Source organism: Vombatus ursinus, unplaced genomic scaffold, assembly GCF_900497805.2.
Source record: "Vombatus ursinus unplaced genomic scaffold, bare-nosed wombat genome assembly UNPS02014863.1, whole genome shotgun sequence".
NCBI classification, from domain to species: Eukaryota; Metazoa; Chordata; class Mammalia; order Diprotodontia; family Vombatidae; genus Vombatus; species Vombatus ursinus.
In genome coordinates, this window is record NW_020954641.1 from 30,902,641 (window position 1) to 30,925,108 (window position 22,468).

Genomic DNA, 22,468 nt, shown 5'->3' on the forward strand with positions numbered 1-22,468 from the left:
CTCTCTCTCTCTCTCTCGCACGCACACACACACACACACACACACACACACACACACACACCCCAATTCAAGAAATTCCAATGGTGGGGCAGTTAGGTGGCACAGTGGATAGAGCACTGGGCCTGGAGTCAGGTGGACTTGAGTTCAAATCTGGCCTCAGACCAGATACTTGACACTTAATAGCTATGTAACCCTGGGCAAGTCACTTAACCCCAATTGCCTCACTGAAAAAAAAAAAGAAATTCCAATGGTTCCTTATTACCTCTGAGATCAAACATAAAATTCCTCTCTTTGGCATTTAAAGTGCTTCCTTTTTGCTCCTTCCAATTTTTCTAGTCTTTTTTCAATTTACTCCTTTCCATATATTCTCCAACACAGCAACAAATACTTTCTGCTGGTCTTTGCACATGATACTTCACGTCTTATCCCAGTACCTTTTCACTGGCTTGTTCCTCAAGCTCTCCGTCTTGACCACTACCTGTTGACTTCCTTCAAGGCTCAGCTCAAATAATTCCCTCTGTAGGAGGCTTTTCCCAGTTTGTCCCACCCCTACCCTCACCCTCACCCTCACTCTACTAGTGTCCTGCCTCTAAGATTACTTTTCACCTACTCTATATAGATTTTGTAAGTAAATAATTGTTTGCATGCTGTCTCCCTCATTAGAATGTGAGTTCCTTAAGGGCAGAGAACGTGTTTTTGCCTTTCTTTGTTTTCCCAGTGCTTAGCACAGTGGCTGCTTAGCACATAGTGACTGCTGAATAAATGTTTATTGAGTAACAACCCCATGGTACTACAGATATCATCCCTATTTTACAGATGCAGAAACTCAAAGGCTCAAAGAATGGAAGTGACTTGCCCTTGTTCTCATCCCCCTAACCAACCACCCCTAGTCAGTATAGTAAACTTGTAAGTAGCCAGTATAAAAGGGCAATAAAAGGAAATAAGACTGCAAAGGGGAACCTGGAAGTCATGTATAAACTATCCCAACCATCAAAGGAAATAATTCACAAATTTGGATCATATATTAACCAAAATTCACATTCTGATAATGTGTTGAATGAGGAACAGCTTTTTGGTGAGACAATCTGGGTTAAGTGACTTGCCCAGGGTCATATAGCTAGTGTCAAGTGTCTGAAGCTGGATTTGAACTCAGGTCCTCCTGACTCCAAGGCTGGAGCTCTATCCCCTGAGCCACCTAGGTGCCCCACAATACATAAATTCTAGAAAAGATCCTATTATATGTAAATTCTAGAAAAATTTGATGGTCCACAGCTCCAGACCAGCAGAACATCAAAAGGTGCTGATAACTTTGAGATGATATAGACATGTTAACGTTAGAGTTTTAGCAATAACTTTGAGATAATTTGGATATGTTAATGAACTAACCTCAAGGTGGCATAGATAGGAGTTGGTTTGCTTCGCTAAAAAATCCTATAAAAATGAGACCTCAGATTCCTCCCCACCCCCTAGCAGTCTTCCTTCTCCATAGGGTCCTTGCTAATTAGTATTCCCAACTCCCAAATTCATGGCTACCTGAGTTATATTCTTTGCCTCTCTCCCCTCCCCATCTTTTCTCACACTGCTTCCTTTCACTATCTCATTCCCCTGTCCCCACAGCACTGTATGCCTACTTTTTGCTGCATGTTTCTGTGTATTATTTAAGTAAGATAGCTACTGCATTTCCCTCTGCCAATTGTAGTCTTTCCTAGTGAGTAGCCAAAGAACCAGGTGTGCCAACCCCCATTTCATAATTTCATAAATTAATTATCAATTCATGCCCACACTTAATGGATGTCAGAGGCGGATGTGATTCAAAGCCAAGTATTTTTAACTCCAATCCAGTATTCTTTCCATTATATCATGCTGCCACTTTTTGGATCGCATTTTCTTCTTCCATAAAAATTAATATTTGGAGATGCAGTGTGGCATAATGAATAGGGCACTGGATTTAAAGACAGAAAGACCTGCATTCAAATTCTGCTTTCAGAACATACTGACTGTGTCACCCTGAGCAAGGCACTGAATTTGTCAATGTCCCAGGCAACTCTCCAAAATATGTTTCTTTAAAAAATTTTTTTTCAATTACCATTTATTTTTTCCCTCCCACACTCTCCTCTGATTACCAAAAAAGCAAAAACAAAAACCAAACCCTTGTAACAAATATGCATTTGTAAGACTGTAAGTGTCAAAGAAGGTTCCAGGCTGCCTTGGCAGAGGATTGTCCCCTCATTAAGAGTCCCCTAGATTTATGAAATTACAGATCTGGTAAAAGTTAGTCAGTATTACATAATTAAAGGCCTTGATTTTTCCCTAATGATTGGTCTTGGGCCAGCATCCTCCAGTTAACTCCATTGTCCTCCTACTTACAAGAACAGGGACCATGCTAACCATATCCTCCAACTAGGTCCTTCCCCCAACTGCACCCCCCCCCCAACTACCCCAATGGACTCATGATCTGGTTTTCCTCATAGACCCAAATCCCCATCTCTTCCATGGTGAGCAGCAGCAACTGGACATGGTCCATGTTCTCCAGAAGCATCAAGAAGAGTCAGAGAAGCTGAGATCAGAGCATCAGACCAGGGAAGTGGAAGTCCAGGTGGGTTCCCTGGCCCAGGTTCCAGCAGTTTCCTTTACCCTATAGGTTTTCTTAGGATATAACCTACCTTCCTGCCTGGAAGGAGTTAGCATTTGGAAGACTATGGGAGGGAAATAACCAAGGAACAATCATCCCATAATGAAGAGACCAATGTCAGTAAGCTTGGAGATCCTTTCCTTGATGTTTTTAAAGCTCTTATTCCTAAGGGCAAAAAGGAATTTCCATATAGTTCACCCCTTCTACTAAACTCACAGTCAGGAGACCTGTTTTCCCATCTCTGTCATTAACTCTTGGTGTGATCTTGGGTAAATCACTTCACTTCTCTGGGATTTGGTTTCCTCCTTTGTCAAATGACTCAGACTACGTGATCTTTAAGGTTCTTGCCAGTCCTGATGTCGATGAAACTTGCCCTTGGAATTATAATGGTAGGGAACTAATTGGCTCCATCCCACTCTCCCCTGGGCCTTCCTTATTTCCAGGTGGTGGATGAACAGGAATTAGAGCTTCGTGAAAAACTTGCTGAGCAGCTCAAAGTATTGCAAAGGGAGCATGAAGAGACCTTACAAGGTAAGGGTGGGAGGAGCCCCTCTAAAACCCCAGAGTCTGGGAGGGGGGACCCCGTCTTCTTGGGGGAGTAACAGATCTAGCCCACCTGGTACATGGGATGCTTTTCCCACAGGGGATCATGTCCTTGCCCAGACCTTCACATGTGGGATCACCCTTTGGACCAAGGGTCCACTGATAGTGCAGGAGCTCCTAGACAGAGTATATCCGCCATCATAGCAGAGCCTTTCTAATCACTCTATAAATTTAGGTTTGTAAGTTTAGTACAAGGTTGAGTTAGAGCTCTGGGCCAAGTCAGAAGAACTGGGGTCTAGTCCTGATCTTCCTGTTTAGGCTGCTATGTGAACCTAGGCTAGTTACTTACCCTTTCTGGACTTCTCTATTAACAAAGCCTATACCCCTGTACCTCACAGCGATATTGTGAGAAAGAAGCTTTGTTCTCAGAGGATTTGTTAATAGAGGTAAGAATAGCTGACATTTAGGTTGTGCTTACTATGTGCCAAGCACTGTGTTAAGCACTTTACAATTATTATCTCATTTGATCCTCACAACAACCCTGAGAGGTAGGTGCTATTATTATCCCCATTTTATAGATGAAAAAACTGAGGCAAACTGAGGTTATGTAACTTGCTTAGGGTCACACAACCAGTAAGTGTCTGAGGCTGAATTTGACTAACTCCAGGGCTAGTATTCTATCCACTGTACCTCTAGCTTCCCCTCTGATGGAATATTAATTACTAACAGCTTAAAATTGTATCTCAGTGGCAATTAGATGCTGTCTGTGGTCCTGAATCAGTCAGTGCAAAGGGAATATCTTTTCCTAGTTAGAGATTCTGGTATCATACTAAAGTGGTATGGCAATGAACAGCCAATTGAATCCTTACTTGGCTTACTTACTTATCTTGACTCTGGCCACTGTTTCAGTGCTCTTTGGGTAGTAACACTTTTAGAGATGAAAATATTCCTACAGAGAACTCTGATTCTATTTTGTTTGGTTATCTGGTCCCTTTCTTCATGTGTGTGCATACATGCATGTGTAAATTTCCTGTTCTTGCAAGAATCTTAATTTCTCCCATATTCCCAGGAGAGCAGACTTCCCTTCCTAGAGGCATATTTGTCTTTATGTCTACGTTTGGTCCTGAGAAAGTCTGGAAGTGGCTCCTGACCTGGTCTCTTCACCTCAGCACTGAATTGGCCAAAGCAGTGACTGGGAAAGAGAAGGAGGCAGAGATATTGTGACTAGTATAGCCCCTTCTTGGGTTGAGTAAAGACCTCACTCCTAGATTCATAGAGCTTGTTGACTGGGAACAGGAGGAAATGTTTCTGGGGCCACCACTATGGGGTGGGGTTGGGGATGAACTCTAAATTTGTTGTCTGGAACTATATCAAGAGATAGGAATGCCCTGACATACCTAAGGAAACATGGTGCATCTTGCTTAGAAGCAGGTAATAGGAAGTGCCCCACCAAGGTGCCTCACGTTGGGGAACCACACCTTAGAACATCCTTCCCTCCCCCCAATCTTGGAATGTCTCCCCATGCTTCCTGTGCTGTTTCTACTGAGAGGCACAGAATCATAGGATTTCATTATAATGAGGGGAGTTAAGACTTAGAATATAAGGGACCTTAGAGATCAACTAAGCCAATTTCCTTTAAATTCATCTAAGAAGAATTCAAGTCCCATAGAGCTTGAGTCTCTTCCCACAACTGGAGGCAGAGATGGTTTTGGAACCCAGGCATCTTGACTTCTAGTCCCATACTCTTTCTAACAGAAGCATCATGGTACAGTGGAAAGAACAGTGAATGGCGGCAGCTAGGTGGCGCAATGGATAGCACTCCAGCCTTGGAGTCAGAAGGACCTGAGTTCAAATCCAGGCTCAGATCAAACACTTGATACTTACTAGCTGTTTGACCCTGGGCAAGTCACTTAACCCCAATTGCCTTAAAAAAAAATGTGATGAATAGGAAAGGACAGTGAATGTAGAGACTGATTACCTGGGTTCAAATCTTACCTCCAACATTATCTGTGAGACCTTGGAAAAGTCGTTTAACCTCACTTGGCCTTATTTTCCTCACCTACAAAATTGAGGAAGTAGAACTATATATGGCCTCTGAGAACCCTTATGGCTTTAGTTTTATGAGCCTGTTAAAAGAGTCTCTATTAAAGATATGTCTGAATGGAAAGGGTGTTTTTAAAACCCAGACTTTTCATACAATACAAATGTCACTTTGTTAATACCCGCCTCCATTTAAGGGAACAAGGGGAGAAACATCTTCATACTAGGCTCCCGAATTCAGAATTCTATCCTTTAATCCCAAAGGAAACTAGCCAGGAAGCTCAAAGCTTGGCTGAGGAATTATTGAGCCTATAGTTCAGGCTATATGCCTCAGTCCTTACTTGTCAGACCTGACCATTACTTCATACTACTCAGCAGTTCCCACTCTTCTAGAAAACTCAACCTGTGATTGAGTCAGAAGCAGCTTCGTGGTGCTAGACCAGAAGTCAGGAAGACCTGAGTTCAGATATGGCCTCATTTAGTACTTTATGTGATCCTGGCAAATCACTTAACCCTTATCTGCATTAGTTTCCTCATGTGTAAAATGGGGATGATAATAATAGTACCTCCTTTTCAGGGCTGTTGTGAGGATCAAATGAGATATTTGTAAAGCTCTTCGTAAGTCTTAAAATGCTATCTAAATGCTATTATTATTATACTTATTATTTATTACTACTGTTTATTATTATTTATTAATACTACTACTATTACTACTACTACTACAATAATAATAATAATAATTACTTTCTCTTTGTTACCTTGAAATCAACAAAAGAGCTAGCCCAGTGGAGTATAGGGTTTTAATGGTATCATCCATTATCTAATGTGATCTTTACAACTGTCCTGTGAGGTAGGCAGGAGTTTTTATATTCATTTTACAGATGATGAAACAGGTTCAAGGAGGTGAAGGTACTTCCAAGGTCACACAGCGAATTGGTAGTGGAACAATGACTAGAGCTGAGGTCTCTTGCTTCTTAGAATTATTTTTACTAAATATACTAAAATGCTAAATGTGGCTGGAAATTCTTGTTTCCCAGTTATTTCTTGGTTGTCTGACTGAGTCTTAGATTCTTCAGGTCTCTGGTAACAGCTGACACTTTCTTGGCTGGAGGCAAGTCTTGTGGGTAACTGAGCTAACCATGGTGCCCTTTCCCTGCAGCACTCCGAGCCTCCCATGAAAAGGAAAAAGTGGTCCTCATGGATTCCTTCCAGGTGGACAAGGCAGCCCTGCAGGTGAGCAGAGTGGTAGGAGGCAGGAGGTGTGCACCAGCAGCAGACGTAGTATGAGGAAGAGACACTGGCCAGGCAGCAGCTGTGTGTGGCAGACTTTTTCTGCTGGGTTGATTAATCTCCAAATTTGTTTCAAACTGGGCTTGCCTCACAGTCCCCCAGGAGTCAGCCTAGTTTGTCGTCTGTGTCCCATATCTCCCATTCTCTAAGTGGGATAATCCCTTTTTAGGAAGGAAAGAGTCTGAAACTTTCATGCTAAAGTGCTGAAGACTATTTTAATGGCTTAGTATATCCTCATCTCAGGGGGCTCTGCATTTTAAATTAAGAGTCTAAAAAAGATATTACTTAATCTCAAGGAATAAAATTCTACTGGTCAAGCTTTAGGCATGTGACAGACTGGAAAGGGAGCAATTAACTTTAAAAAAATTTTTTTATTTCAAAATTTTTAATATTTTTAATATTTTTATTTCAAAAATCAGTGATTCCAGTAATAGGGGCTTCCTTCACTATTACAGATCACCATCCCTCTACATTTTAATACAGGTCCAACTGTGCCACTCAAGCAGGGTCAGTGGTTCCCTAATTGCCTTAGGGATAAAATATTAACACCTCTCTTTAATATTTAAAACCTTTCACAATCAGGCTCTGACCCCAGACTGATTTCTCATCACCACCCACCTACCATGCACTAAAAATTCCAGCCAGTTTGATCTACTGTTACTTGCTCTTCCCTATGGGTGACATTTCATTTCCTACCTCTGTGACCTTTGCACAGGCTTACTCCTAGACCTTGTATGCCTCTCCCAGGGCTAGGCTCAGAGTCAGGGAGACCTGAATTTAAATCTAGACTCAGACACTTTACTAGTTATTTGTCTTTGGGCAAGTCACTTAAACTCTTTATTTCAGTTTCCTCAACTATAAAATGGGGATAATAATAGCCCTTCCCTCACTGGGTTGTTGTGAGGATCAAATGGAATAATATTTGTCAAGCACTTAGCACAATGCCTGGCACATAATAGGTACTATACACATGCTTATTTCCTTCCTTCTCTTTCCCTCTCCCTTGTTATCTCTGCTCCTTGGAGTCCCTAGTTCCCTTCTAGATTCAACTTAGGTGCTCTCTCTTACATGATTGCTCCTCCCTTCTAACGCTTTGTATGCATTTTGTTTAAATTTTGGATTTCGTAGGTTGTGACGTCAGCCTTGTATATGTAAGCTCCCTGAGGGAAGGAATTGTTTCATTCCTGCCATTGTATGCCCAAGTACTTAGCATAGTGTCCTGTGCATTGCAGACCCTTAATCAACACTTGCTGAACTAAATGAAATTGAATTTATAAGCTGTCATGACCAAAATATTAGATACTCTTGGACTCTTGGTGAGGATGTTCTCTGAATTTAGCTAGACTGTGCCTATAAAAATAAACCCCAAGTCGATCACCAGGCCCATTCTCAAAGCTTGGCTTGTGTCAAGTCATTGGGACCTTTCAGAGTTTATGCTGTACTGGTCTAGCTTTCTTAGAACCTAAAGTTCTGGGCCATGATGAGGCATCAGAATAGGACATTATCAGTTTGATAGCTTAGATCCAGAATGGGCACCAACGCCACCAGTGGAGGTCCCTGACCCTCAAATTTTACCCTGTGTGATTCTTGTCCATATCCTTCCATAAATTCTCTATAGAAGGAGATATCCATTTTACTTCTACTGGTTCTGTTAACAGTTCATTGATACCATGGTCTACATGTTGACAGTCCTCATGTTACCCTTCATTCTCGAAAAAGGACTGACCTGCTTCCTTTTCCAAGCAGTTAAGTCCTTGATAATGTCTCTTACTCCATTTTTCCATGCTGGTTGAAATGCTTCTCTTCACCCAGTTCACATGTCACCCACTTTGTCACTTCAAAGCATATATGATCTCATCAAAGTGGGCACTTCCTCCACTGACACAGGTCATGATGTATCCATGCTTTTTCACTGTATGTGATTCTTTTCCATGCTTTCCCATAGACTCTCTTCAGAAGATCCACTGCAAATGCTGGGGGCCTTCAGCTAGGTCTTCTCCTATTTTATGTACACTTGTACAACACTCTGGCTGTACAGCTTTCATATACTTCTTGCCATGTGACTGACAGGCCCATGTCCTTTTCTGATTATACAATACCTTGATATTCCTTATTCCATTTCTTGTGCAGAAGTCATCATTGAAAATATTCCACATCCTACTAATACACATGATGCATCTCTTGGATTCTTTTGAGACTGTGATGTTCCAAGCTTTGTAACTATAGGCTTTTGGGAGAACATCCATGTTACACAGATGGGCTTTTGCTCTAAGGAAACAGCTTCATGTCATTACATTCACTATGTAGATTCTCAAATGTAGTTTAGTTTGTTCTCTTCCTCCTATTTTATTTTGGGCCCTGCTTACTGTCCATCCACAGAACCTGTACTAATAGACTGGCCATCCAATTGCATATCATAGATTGGACAAAAGGTATTTTTCATCCATTTAGTTTTTTGTATAGTATTTGTTCTAATAATCTGAGTGTTTCTCATTGAGGAGGTCCTGTGATGTTCTTCAGTGCAAGAATATCTGGAAACAGAAGTTTCTGGAAGACCTTGCCCCTTATAGAACATCCTTCACCATGTCCAGGGAATTTCTTTTTCCACATAGACCATGCACAAGACAATCACTATCACAGTAGTAAAAGATTAGTAATCTATAGTAATGTAAATTACAATGTAATTTGTAATATAACTACAAATAGCTTGCCTCTTGGCAAGCACAGGATTCTCTCCTTAAGGGTTTTATTTGATCTTTAGGGTCTCCTAAACAGAATATTTCTATGGTTGCATTTATTAAGGAATCTTATATAATTTTCACATATGCACAGATGATGGTAGAAAAGGTAATTGGTATCAGAGGTCCTGGATTCAAATCCCAGCTATGCTAGTTACTCCATGTGTGGTCTTGGATAACTTGTTTTTTTTAACATCTCTGGACCTCAGTTTCTTCAACTATAAAATGTGAGAAAATGTTGGACTAGATGACCTTTGAAGTCTGTAAGGGAATGTTGGACCAAGCAGCCTTTGAAGAATAATCTCTACTGAGTTAATAATCCTCTGAGTCAATTTTTTTTTTTTGGTAATCAACAAACAATAAACATGGTCAATCTTGTATTTTCTGTACCTTTCAGTCACTTGTGTGACTATAAAGGTATTAACATTTACATACATTTAGGAAATAATCTCTCAACACTTGACTGTGTTTTTCTCATATTTTCATCAAGGACCCTTAGATACATATGTAAACTCTTACGTAACAGGAGTTTGTAAAGATGAGAAAGTATACATATATATATCACAATATGCTATTGTTTTATAGCTGTCTTTTGAGGGGTAACAATATCATCTATAATTTCTCCCAATACTTTAACATCTTCCAGGCTTTGAGATATATTATAAAGTAATCTGCCAGTGCTGTCAAGACTAAGTCACTTCTAGCATGGATTTTCTTGATGTATTATTGCTGGTATCCAGTCGTTCTTCTTCATTTCAACTTCTTAGATACCATTTTATTCTCTTTGTGGAGCATAATGAGGACTGGAGTGTTGGGGTCCAAATGTAGTTGTTCCTCTTTGGCTGATGAAAAAGGATTCTTATAGAAATATCAATTTTGTTCCACTTTTTCTGTCTATTTGTTGTCTTCTTGACAATTTTATCTGGATGCTCTTGGGATGATTTGAGATGAGTTGACTTTCACACCAAACTTCTTTCTTCTTTTCCTCCTCTTCCTTCTTCTCTCTTTTATGAGTTGATAGTGCTCCAAATCTGTGGCCATATTCCTCTCTACTGATTTACAGACAAGTTTGTATTTCAAACTGGTGTTACCTTTTGCATTTACCTTTCTCTCTCTCTGCTTGATACTTCCATAGTAAGGTGGTTTCTGGGCTCTCTTGGCCTCATCATTGTGGTGACTAAGCTTCAGTGGCTAAGCTTCAGTGAAAATGTTGGTAATCAAGATTAATATTTTTTGGCATCAAGGGATCATGAATAGGTTAGGTCAAAGTTGCAATATTTCACAGTGTTTTATTTCTTCACTATACTTTTAATTTGATGTTGACTTTTCTAATATGACTTCCACATGAATAACTAGTAATTTCCTCCTAAGGTATAGTTTCATGTTTTCTGGAGGTGTATGGTGCTTGATGGTATCCAGTATTTTCTAACTCTCTTCTGAAAAGAAGTGTATGTGATAATTAGACATAAGTCTTCTGAATAGTCTATATGACTTTACTTAGTCTCTTTTGTTTCTCAAACCCAAACCATACTCTCCAAAATCTTTCCCTGTGCCTACCTTCCTGAATACCAACATATATGTTGACTTGTGTTGAAGATCTTGTCAAGTTCCTTATAGAATTTCTCTACCTCATCATTCTTGGCAACAAGTATTGCTGAATAATTTACAATTATCTTCATGGTGGCCTTTTTTGCTGATGCTTATCATGAACGTTTCAAGAAGAGATGACCAAATGCTCCATAAAATACTTTTTTCTTTTTTCATTTGAGTGTACAATGAAATCTATTCTACCAAACCATGTTTTGATTTTTTAAGGAGAGACTGTCAATCATCCATCCAATTTAGCTCTGACTTCTTTTTATTCTGTTTTGCTTACTATGAAAATATTGATATTATTCAGTTTTCCCAATCATATATCAGTTTTTTGGATATCATGGAGTACCTACAGTTAAGTTAATATTTGTAGATAATCTAAAATTTTTAATTTTTATTACCTTCTGTCCTCTTTTCTACTATTCCATCTGAAGGAGTGTAAGTAGGTCTGCATAAGACAGGAGGTCATTTAAAAACTTGTCTTTGTCTCATGGGTTGCATGGCTGAAGAATTAATTACCTGCTGGTCTTTTTGTTGTTGTTCAGTCATTTTCAGTCATGGTCAACTCTTTGTGACCCCATTTGGGGTTTTCTTGGCAAAGATCCTGGAAAGGATTTGCCATTTCCTTCTCTGGCTCATTTTACAAAGGAGGAAACTGAGGCAAACAAGGTTAGGTGACCTGCCCACGGTCACATAGCTAATAAATGTCTGAGGACAGATTTAAACTCATGAAGATGAGTCTTCCTGACTCCAGGCCTAGCATTCTATCCATTGCACCATACTTGAAGTCATTCTAGTATAATATAACCTGCTGGCGCTTGGGACTAACATAACATTCAATAAATCAAGGCCACCTCCCTGCCATGATGAGGCATTAGGATGTGCCTTTATGGAACTTTCCCAAAATAGTATAGCCAATAGTTATATCATTATTTTAATATTTCTTCTATTACTTTATTTAGACCTTTCCTTCATCTTTAATCTTATATCATATTAACATGTATATGTGTCATTCCCCTAATTAAATTATAAACTTCTCTACAGGAAGGTATATGGGTTGTTGGGTTTTTTTTCCATCTTTGTCTCCTCAGTGCCATGTATGGACCCACTCATAGAATAAGCACTTATGAAATGCGTGTTGAAATATTTGATTTTTTTTCTTCTACCATTCATCTCTAATGCTTTGTGTGTAATGTTGATTCTTCCAAGATAGTAGTATCCTATAATTTGTATTCTTGCGGTACCCCCAGAAGAATGTTGGTATTTGAAAGACAGATTTTTGCTGTAGGGAGCAATTTGGATCATAATTAGAAAAAAAAAATGGTAGATGGGTTACAATTAGTACAGATGGCTTGTGTAATCACATGGTTGAGATCACAAATTTATCAAAATTTTAACAATAATGACAATAATTGAATTAAAATTTCATGAATTTTCTTTACAATATCCAGGTGAGGTAAACTTTATAAGCATTATTATTCTAATTAGAGAGATAAGAAGAATAAAAACAAAAAAAATAGAGCACATTAAGACAAGTCCAACATGACCCATTTAAATAAACTCTTGATGCTTACCAAAATGTGAAATGGCCTAGTTCATTAGTTGTTTTAACTCTCACCATTTCTTCCAGAAGTTCCAGAACCATTGTAAAGCAATGAGGCCAAAAGAGCCTCACTTGGCAAATACTGATTTCTCTGTCAAGTGAAAAGAGCTGATAGCAAAGGACGTATTGGTTTCAAATACGACTCATTTGTAAAACAGATTGGAAGAGGCTCAAGGAAGATTATCAAAACAATTACTCAATAAAATAGCAAAAAATGGTGGGAAGAAAATGAGTTTGTAGAAAACTTGTTAACCTGAGGGATGAAATAGAGCATGAATGGTACAGCTCCATCAAGGTTTCTCCTGCAAACTATTTATTCCATAAAAGGTAGGGAAGCCTTAATAACTATGTGATGTCTAGCATGAAGCAGTAGAAATGACTTTAAAGAAAATAAAGTTAGGAAGAATGGTTGGATCAGACTAAGTAAATATAGATAGGGTCTAGCATGACATTTTCTAGGTCACTGAGGGATTGATTTGCGTGACACAAGAAAGAGGAAGACAGCGTGCTTCATTGTTAGGACACGGAAGTTATAGTTGGCCACCACACGAGTTAAAATTCTGTTGTATTTCCATATTGTGCCCCTTCACTTTGATGTGGTCATTGTATAAATTATTGTCCTGGTTTTGTTCACTTTATTTTAGATCACAGCATACAAATCTTCCCTAGTTTCTCTGAATTCTTTGCCTTCATCTTTTTCTACGGCATAATAATATTTCATTGCATTCAAATACCACAATTTCATTGGCCATTCCCCAATTGATGGGCATCTACTACTTAGTTTCCAGTTCTTTGCTACCACAAGTGCTGATATGTATATGTATGTGTGTTATATATGTATATATACATACATATATACATATAAAATATACATACTATATATAAGGCATACATATGTATACACACACATTTAAGTTCAACTATACATATATAATTGTGTGCATCTATAGATGTATGTTTATGTGTATTTATACATCTATCCAGGCAGCTAGGTGGTAGTGCAGTGGATAGAACACCAGGCCTGGAAGTTGGGAAGACCTGAATTCAAATATGGCTTCAGACACTTACTAGCTTTGTGACTCTGGGCAATTCACTTTACTACTACATGAGGAAACTACAATTTCCTCGTGTGTTAAATGAGCTGGAGAAGGAGATGACAAACCACTTTAATACCTTTGCCAAAAAAAACCTCAAATGGGGTCATAAAGAGTCAGACACAACTGAAACAACTGAACGAAATGCACCTATCTGTGTATATCTTTATATCAAGGCTATTCTTAATGGCAATATGAGAAGGGAACAGGCAGCTGTTTGCACATCTTTGTACTCGTACAGTTGGTAGAAAGGTGCAGAAAATGCAAAATTCCACTGTGCTTATAGTTCCTTGACTACAGAAAAGCATTTGACATGGTAGTACAAAATACCACTCTCCTCCAAAAAGGATATGCCAAGATCATAAAAGATTCTTCAGAATTCTCGACAACAGAAATAACCTTGCTCTATGACGCTGATGGTCATTGCCCAAGAGAGGCCTAAAACAGGGATAAGCATGCTCACTTAAGTTGGTTGCCACTATCACATAGAATGTCCAATTCAGAGTCTAAATGAAAGAGGGATTCCATATAGAGGATGAGTTCCTCTGTTTATGGATAATATTGAACTCATTGAAACAAGCCCCAGAATATTATACAGCCTACTAAATAAAATCTATTCCACCACTCAAAGAAATTTGACTTAATGATCTATAAAGGAAAAATCAAGAGGGTGAAGACTGCATATTGTCTCTAGCCTATGTTATGTTGTTGGAGGAACGGTCCATAAGTTCATATGTCTTGAACAAATGCTACAGATGACAATAAACTGAAGAGGAGGAGAACCAGCTAGAATGCATTTGGGAGATTTCTTAACGCTCTCAGTGACCCCTCGTCAGATAGACAAATTTCTACCTGAAATAAAAACTCATCTTTTTAACAGTAACATTCCTCGGGTGATGTTATATGCTATAACTCATAGAATACCACAATCACTGGGGATCAGAATCATGGGTCACCAAAGGAAAATGGAAAGACAAATAATGGGGAGGCAAATACACAGTAGCATATTAACCAACACTAAATTGCATGCGAAAAAATGGACATAAGAGAAATCATGAGAGATATAGCACCAGAAGTGAAGGAGATGGGCTAGGAATGTGGTCATTTTGAACAGATAGTCCATGTATGACATTAATATTTAATGTCAAGAGACTTAGAGGAAGCCTCCTAATAAGCTACATGGACTCCCAATGAAGAACTTATAGAGGACATAGTAAAGAAGATATGGATGGGCTACAATCTGCATTACTGGGGGGTTTACCTGCATTAATGAGATCATAAAGTTATTCACAAATGAGAAAACTGAGACTTAGAGAAATGAAGTCAGAGTTCTTATTACTGACTTTTTATTTTTTGTCATAATTTAAATTTGGGAGCAATTTCTATTTTCACTGAAATTGCTAAAAAATACTTTAATTTCTTGCTAAAAACAGATACTTAAATTCTTTGGATTCAGTTATATGGAGTAAACTGGAAATGACCACAGAAACCTAACCCATCTGTGGATTACAAAATAATGCAGAGAGACAATAGGATGATATACTTGGAAAATACTAAAGATTGAACTAAAAAGTTAGTGGAAACAACAACTTTTGCAAAGTAGCAGGATATAAAATAAACCCACATAGATCACCAGCAGTTCTATATATCACCAATGAAACCCTGCAAGAAGAGATATCTCATTTAAAATAATTGTAGACAGTATAAAATACCTGGGAATATACTTAACAAAACAAACCCAGGAACTATGTGGACATAATTATAAAACACTTTTTGTACAAATAAAGTCAGATTTAAATAATTGGAGAAATATTAATTGTTCATAGGTAGGCAGAGTCAATATAATAAAAATGACTGTTTTACATAAATTAATCTATTTGTTCAATGCCATCCCAATTAAGTTACCAAAAAAAGTTTTACTGAGCTAGAAAAAATAATAACAAAATGCATAAATTCATATACATATGTGTATATGTAGACATACTTATGTAATAGTAGCCCTCTCTAGGGCAGGATGGGGAGGGAGAGAGGAAAAGATTAAAAATGCATAGTAGAGAATAAAAAAAAAACTTAGAAGGAAGCACAGAAAAGCAGGATAGCTTTGAAAATGATGTATAGTATTTATTACATAGTTTTTTTAAAGTAAACAATATAAAATGGAAATTCATGGTTTTATATTGAATCCTCTTTTATGTTGCGCTATATACATGAAAATATTTTTTGCCTTTTTATATTTAAGTTCAAAATTAATAAATAAAATTTTAAACAGAAAAAGAAGAAGAAAAAGTGCAGATCTGCTATGCCCCAGGAATTTGAAGGTGTTCCACCATTATTCTCAGTGGTGACTGGGGTTAAACTAAGATCTCCCAAAGTCCCCTGAAGATCATAAAAGATCTATACCATTAGGAAACTTCTACAATTTTGACATTGGAAGACTACTTGACACATCTCAATCCCAGCATGCCTTAAAGTCAAGGCATATGGGTGAGGATGCTTGATAATCATTTTTACCAGTTCACAGGTATGGACACTGAGGACAAATGTTTGTTGAATTGTTGAACAAGAGGTCTAGATCAAATATTATTATAAAGTGTTGTTGGGCAAAACTGAATTTTGGGAACTGATGAAACTTTTGTAGACCTAAAAAATTTTAAGAGTTGACCTGCTTAACTGTTTAGAAATGTATTGTACTTCTCTCTCCCTCCTCAAATCACCTTGCATTTGCTCATCTGTGTACATTTTGCTTTTCCCCAGTAGAATATAAATGTAATGGGGAGAGGAAGGGTTTCATTTTTATCTTTTTAATCTCCAACACCTAGTGTAATGCCTGGCAGATGGAGAGCATACATTTGAAAAATGTCTGTTAGATTGGATTGAAGTGGTCAATGTTGCAGAGTTAAGACTGGAATTAACCCTAAATCCATTGTTCTGACTAGTACTCCCACATTGCCTCTCCCTCAAGGAATCAACTAGGGAGAAAAGACAAACACAACTCTTAGGGAACAATACAATACTTTAGTTTGTGCTAAAGGATCTGGGGAAAGAGGAAGTCACTGAGAGTTGGAGTCATCAGGGAAGGCTTCCTGGAAGGGGTGGGAGTTGAACTGGGGCTTAAAGGATGAGTAGGGAGAAGTGGGAAGGAAATTCTAGGGAAAAGATAGATGATCAAGGAATAGAATTAAATGTATAGTGTAGTTGGTAGAAAAGGTTAAAATGTAGGGTTCTTGCAGAAGAGATTGAAGAGGAAAGTCAGGACAGCAAATTCTGGGTTGAAGAGTTTGGACTTTCTTCTGTAGTCTATGGGGAACTGTGTAAAGTCTTTGAGCAGGAGAATGAAGGGGCCAGAAGTCCACTTTACAAAGCTGAATTTGGCAGCCTATGAAGGATAAACTGGAAAGGAAGAAACTGAAAGAAGGGAGAAGACACCCCTCTCCCCATCCATCCACTGACCGCTGTATAGCCTTCAATCACATTTTTTCTTGGCTCCCTTCTTTAAAACCCATTTCTTTTCCCACCCTCCAGGAGACCATAGATGGACTAACTTCTCAGATGGAGGTCTTCCAAGCCAAGATGAAAAGAGTAGAGGAATCTATCCTGAGTAGAGATTATAAGAAACATATCCAGGTAGGACCCTATGAATATAGTGGCCTTAATCCTCGGTGTATTTGGGTTTTTAGAAAATCCAAAGATGTCCAGGACAAGAGAAGTGATCATTTCTCCCACTCTTTGCCCTTATCATAGCCACAGCTTAGATCTAGTGTGTGGTGTCCAGTACTGGGTACCACATTTTAGGAGGAACATTAACTAGCTATAGGACAACCATAACAGTGAGAGAACTGAAAACCTTGTTGAAAATCAAGGATTGGTTGAAGGAATTGAGAATGTTTAGTCTGGGAAAGGGAATACTTAGGGGAAGAAGACATGCTAGCTTGGGAACTAGGAATACTGAGTAGAAGTGGCAGAGAGGCAGATTTTGGCTGAAGAATTATGAAATGCTTTGTAATAATACAAATGGGAATAACAATTCAATTATAGTTTTATTTAACCTACTACATATTCATAATATATACTCAAAGTTAATATATAAATTACATATATTTATATTTTGAAACAAAATCCATTAGTAATAATAAAAAATCCTAATAATAGCTGCCCTAAAGTGGAATGGGCTATCTTGGAGGGTATTGAATTCCTCCTCCCCTGGAGGTTTTCAAAGAGAGGAATGTGGATGGATGAACTTGTCAGAGATGTTGTAGAGAGGATTGATTCTTAACTCAGGTAGGGATTGGACTAGATGTGATTCCTTCTAACTCTTAAGATTCTTTGATTCAGATATTCTGTGATATCTGAAGGAAGATGTGGAAGGAGGTCACAGATATCCAAGGCAGGCCCAATGTGTCACTCCTTTATGGGTGAAGGAGGGACCCAACATTATTGATGGTTCCCCCAAACACCTCTGTAAGCAAGACCTGGATGACTTAATCTCCCATTTTTATTGATGAGGAAACCAAGGTCTAGAAAGGCTACATTAATTTGCCCAAGAGCATAGTGACAAGTCCCAGTCCTGTTCAATGAAGGGACATGTGAATGGACTTTATCTGTACTTCTCTGTCTAGGATTATGGGAGCCCCAGCCAATTTTGGGAGCAGGAGTTGGAGAGCCTGCACTTTGTCATTGAAATGAAGAATGAACGTATCCATGAACTGGATAGGAGGTTGATCCAAATGGAAACAGTGGTAGGTCAAGGATTCTCTGTTATGTCTTTAGTCTTCCCTTTCCTTATGTAACTTGCCATACCCCTACCTTCTCATCCTGTCCCTCTGCCACAGGGGCTTTTTGCTCTGACAGAGCTCACAGACTTTGAGGATTGGAAGGGATCTTCCAGACCATGTAATCCAGGACCCTTCTTATACGGAAAATTGATACCACAGAAGAGAAATGACTTCCAAAAGTCATATAGTAAGTTAGTAGCCAAGCCAAGAATGGAATTTTGGCCTTCTGACCCCAAGGCTACGCATGGTTTCACTCTACCACCATAGCCAGAAGGAAACTAGAGGGTTATAGGGAAACCTGTCTCTGGGTGAGACCAGAACAAAAGCACCCTGTCTTTCCATGCCAAAGTGGTTCAGGGAATTGAAGGGAGGAAATGCTTAAAAAAAAAAGGCTTCCTGTTCAAATAGAGATCAGACTGTATTTTTCTTTGAAGTCCTTCTATCTCTGAGAGATAGAAGGTGATTCTAGGTAAACCACTCTGTATCTGCTAGCTACTTTAGTGAAAGGTTTGATCAGACAGAGGTTTTGCCTAAGACGAATTTGGGAAAATCATCTGATTTGTTACCACTCATTTGGCCATTATTTCAGATAACAGAGAGCTGGGGGTCTGCATTTATGTTTTTAATAGACCATCGTTGGACCTCATTTGGTGTTTGTTCTCTTTCTTTCTGATGTTTTACAGAAAGAGAAGAACCTGTCATTAGAAGAGAAAATTACAGTACTGCAGCAGGAGAATGAGGAGCTTCAGGTTCGGGGTCGGAACCACCAACGGGTATCAAGGTAACCACATCCCTACCTTTGAATTCTTACCTTCCCTTTCTAAGCAACGAAGTGAGAGTCATGCAAATGGGCTGGTGTAGTCAAGATCAGGAGGCATTTCCAGGGGCTATGTGATTTGCCAGCTTTCCTGGGAGTCTCAGAATTGGAGCATCTCACCTTTCTAAGCCCACCTGTGCTTTGCCAGTCAGTGCTATGGACTTGTCTTCTTGATCCTGGCTTTGCCAAAGACTCTATGTGTAACCCTAGATCCTAGACAAGTCATCTCCCCCTCTAGGGTTCAGTTTTCCCATTTCTAAAAATGTCAGGGGTTAAATTAGATAATTTCTAAGGCCCCTTCACCTTTGACATACTATGAGTCTGTGAGTGAGCAGAACTTTATCCTGGGCACTGGGGGGACATGGGGGGTATTAAGGGGGAAGATGGACAGAATCCAGAGGAAGAAGAAGGTATATAAATATATTTTAGAGGACATTGGTAAGAAAGCTATAAGAATACCCTACAAAGAAGTACATAAACTACATAGCTCCATGTTGAAACATCATTGGAGTAGACAGGGTCAGTTAGGGAAGGTTTCCTTGGAGAAGACTTTAGAAATTGGAGTGGGTTTTGTTTTTTGTTTGTTTTGTTTTAAGCAAAGAAACTTGTATTCCTTTGTTTTTTCAGTTCCAAATTCTCTTTCCCCCTCCCTTCCCCCACCTTTTGAGAAGGCAAACCCAATTGTATGTATAGTCATGCAAACAAATTTCCAGATTAGTCATATTAAAAAAAAAAGGAAGAAAAAAAGAAAAATAAAAAAGAAAGAAGAAAAAATATCCTTAAATCTTTACTGAGTCCATCAGGTGAAGGCGAATAGCATTTTTCATCATGAGTCCTTTGGAATTGTGTTGATCAGAGTTACTAAATATTTCACAATGGATTATCCTTACAGTACTGCTGTTACTAAATAGATTGTTCTCCTAGTTCTGCTCATTTACCTTTCCATCGGTTCATATAGGTCTTCCCAGGTTTTTCTGAAACCATCCCCTCCATTATTTCTTACAGCACAATAGTATTCTATCACATTCATATACTATAAGTTGTTGTCATAGAAAATTGAGGTGTTTTTTTAATGGATGGGGGGCAAGGAAATGAGGGATTAGCTGAGAGAGTTAGGAGTCCTTTTCCTGTGTCCTGAGCTGCCTTTACCCAAAGGTGACGGGCCAGCGTCCACTATTCAAAAAGAACAACTTGCAGTAGGACACAGACCCCAATATTTGCCTCTGGGGTCTGTGTCCTACAGGCAGCTTTCAGAGGACCTTTTTCTTGTCCGTGAGGCCCTGGAGAAAGAGTCACAGCTTCGTCAACAGATCCAACAGGAGAAAGAAGAGCTGTTATATCGGCTTGTCACCAGCGATTCCCCAGCAGCCTTTCCGCTGACCTCTGCTAAAGTGTCCTACCTTGCCACGTAGCCTGGGAACTCGAGCTGTGGGGATGTTGAAGGAGGGCCAGTGGACAGGAGAAATGGAATGATCAGGAAGACCTCCCTTCTCCAGGCCAATGGCCTGCTAGCTGCTGCCACGGGCCAATGGCCCTGCTAGCTGCTGCCACGGGCTGTTCTCTGCCATTATAGGCAGCCCAGGGACTTCCCCTGAAGCCAGACTAAACCTTTCCTGACGGACAGTAGGAGGCAGGAAAGGGAGCTTTTCTTTAGAGGCAGCTTGTGTAGGGGAAAGAGTGCTGAGCTGACTCCTGGATTCCTATCCTGGCTCAGCCCCAGACTCACTGTGTGACCGCAAGCAAGCGGCTGCCCTTCTCTTAGTCTCAGGTTTCTTCTTGGTAAAGTAAAGGGCTTAGACAGAGGATGTGTATTCACTCTTCTCCTAGTGGCATCTGCAAGTTCAGAGTGAAGAGGGGGCTGGGCCTTTTTTTCTGATCCTTGGAGGTTAAAGGCCTCCTATTCTCTTTGCTCTTCGGCCTCATAAGCAGATATGTCCTATCTTCTTTGTCCTGTCAAAGTTCCCCTTCCCCCAGGGGGAAACAGAGGAACAAGAGAAAGAAGGGAGTAGGCCTCCCGAATCTCAGAGGCTAGACCCATTACAGAGCAAGCCCGTTGTTTAGGGCTCAGCGCACTGTTGTTCCTTCCCTCTCCATGGGGCACGATCCTCAGCAGTCCCCATCATTGGCCTGTAGCCCCGAGGGTCTAGTCACACCCACCATATCTTGATCCCAAGTCCTCCACCCCAACTTCTCTTTCCCAGCCGTCTAGGGGTGATACTGAGGCAGTGCACCACCCTCCAGCTCATCGATCATTTTTCTTTGTCTGGATACCCAAAAATGATGCAGAATCCCCTGGATTAGGGAAATCCTCCTGCCAAGCCCCTTGATTTTCAGTCGTCCAACTACCCTTCCTTAATCCTCCTCAGCTGAATTGATACAGGTCCAAAAAGCAAGATTAGGGCCACAGGTGTGAAACTAAAGGAGACCCAACCCCTTTCCTGGCCCACCCCCTCCCCCTACTTCTACCTTGCCCCTTCCTGGGCCTCCTACTCTAGCCTGGGTCCCTGCTTTCTCTATGCTCCAATCAGGGCTCAGTTCCTGGGAAAGATGAAATACCAGGCTGTCCCTTGCACTTTCTTGGCAGCTGGAGATTTCTTTTCCTTCAAAGCTGAGGAAAGCTGGGACCTACTCTCCTGGTGCTTCTCTTCTTCCCTCCTCCTCTTCCTTTTTGACTTGCCCTCCTTTCCAAGTCTGTAAATTTGAGAGCAGCTAGCACTCTCTCTGCCATTCACTCACTATGTGACTTTGGGCAGACAAAATCAGAGCTAAAGGGGGAGGGGGAGGGGGCTCAAGAACAGGAAAGGCCCTGCCCAATGTTGAACAGGGAGTGAGTAGCTGAGTTGGGAAATAGAACCCAGGTCTCCTGCCTCCCAGTGCTCTTTCCACTACATTGGCTCCTTGGGGCTCATTTTCCCCATCTCTAAAAGGAAGAGATTGGACTAGATCTCTAAGGTCCCTTTTAGCTCAAGTTCTGTGATTTTATATAATCCTTTGACTAGATGATCTCTCAGGACCCTTCCACATCTAACCTCCTTGGAGGTCTATAATTCTGAAATTCACTCCTCTATGGACCTACAGTGTTACCCAGACTATGTCTGGGTCCTAGAGGGAAGATGAGGATGCTCGAGCACTTTGCAAGGGGAATACCTTGGAAAGGGGCCAAGGTTGTGAACCATGGCCCCAGATCTTGATCTGAATCCTGCACTTCCCTTCAGGTAGCACTCTCATGTGTGTGTGTGAATGGTGTGTGTGTGTGTATGTGTGCGTGTGAAAGGTGTGTTATGCATGCAGGTGAATCAGTGCATGTAGTACAGGCTACAGTGAGCTGTTGATGAAAGGTTTTGAA

At 40.0% G+C, this 22,468-nt stretch overlaps 1 protein-coding gene across 1 annotated transcript in view; it reads left to right on the forward strand.

Moving 5' to 3' along the window:
- CCDC69 (coiled-coil domain containing 69) overlaps positions 1-22,046 on the forward strand; it is a 34,545-nt gene extending 12,499 nt beyond the window's left edge. Inside the window, exons 3-9 of the mRNA XM_027841797.1 lie at positions 2,472-2,596; positions 3,076-3,163; positions 6,375-6,448; positions 17,056-17,157; positions 18,150-18,269; positions 18,989-19,086; positions 20,366-22,046. Coding sequence (XP_027697598.1) covers positions 2,472-2,596; positions 3,076-3,163; positions 6,375-6,448; positions 17,056-17,157; positions 18,150-18,269; positions 18,989-19,086; positions 20,366-20,534 — 776 coding nt within the window. The 3' untranslated portion in view covers positions 20,535-22,046. The remainder of the gene's footprint in view (positions 1-2,471; positions 2,597-3,075; positions 3,164-6,374; positions 6,449-17,055; positions 17,158-18,149; positions 18,270-18,988; positions 19,087-20,365) is intronic.
- Positions 22,047-22,468: the final 422 nt, after the last annotated feature.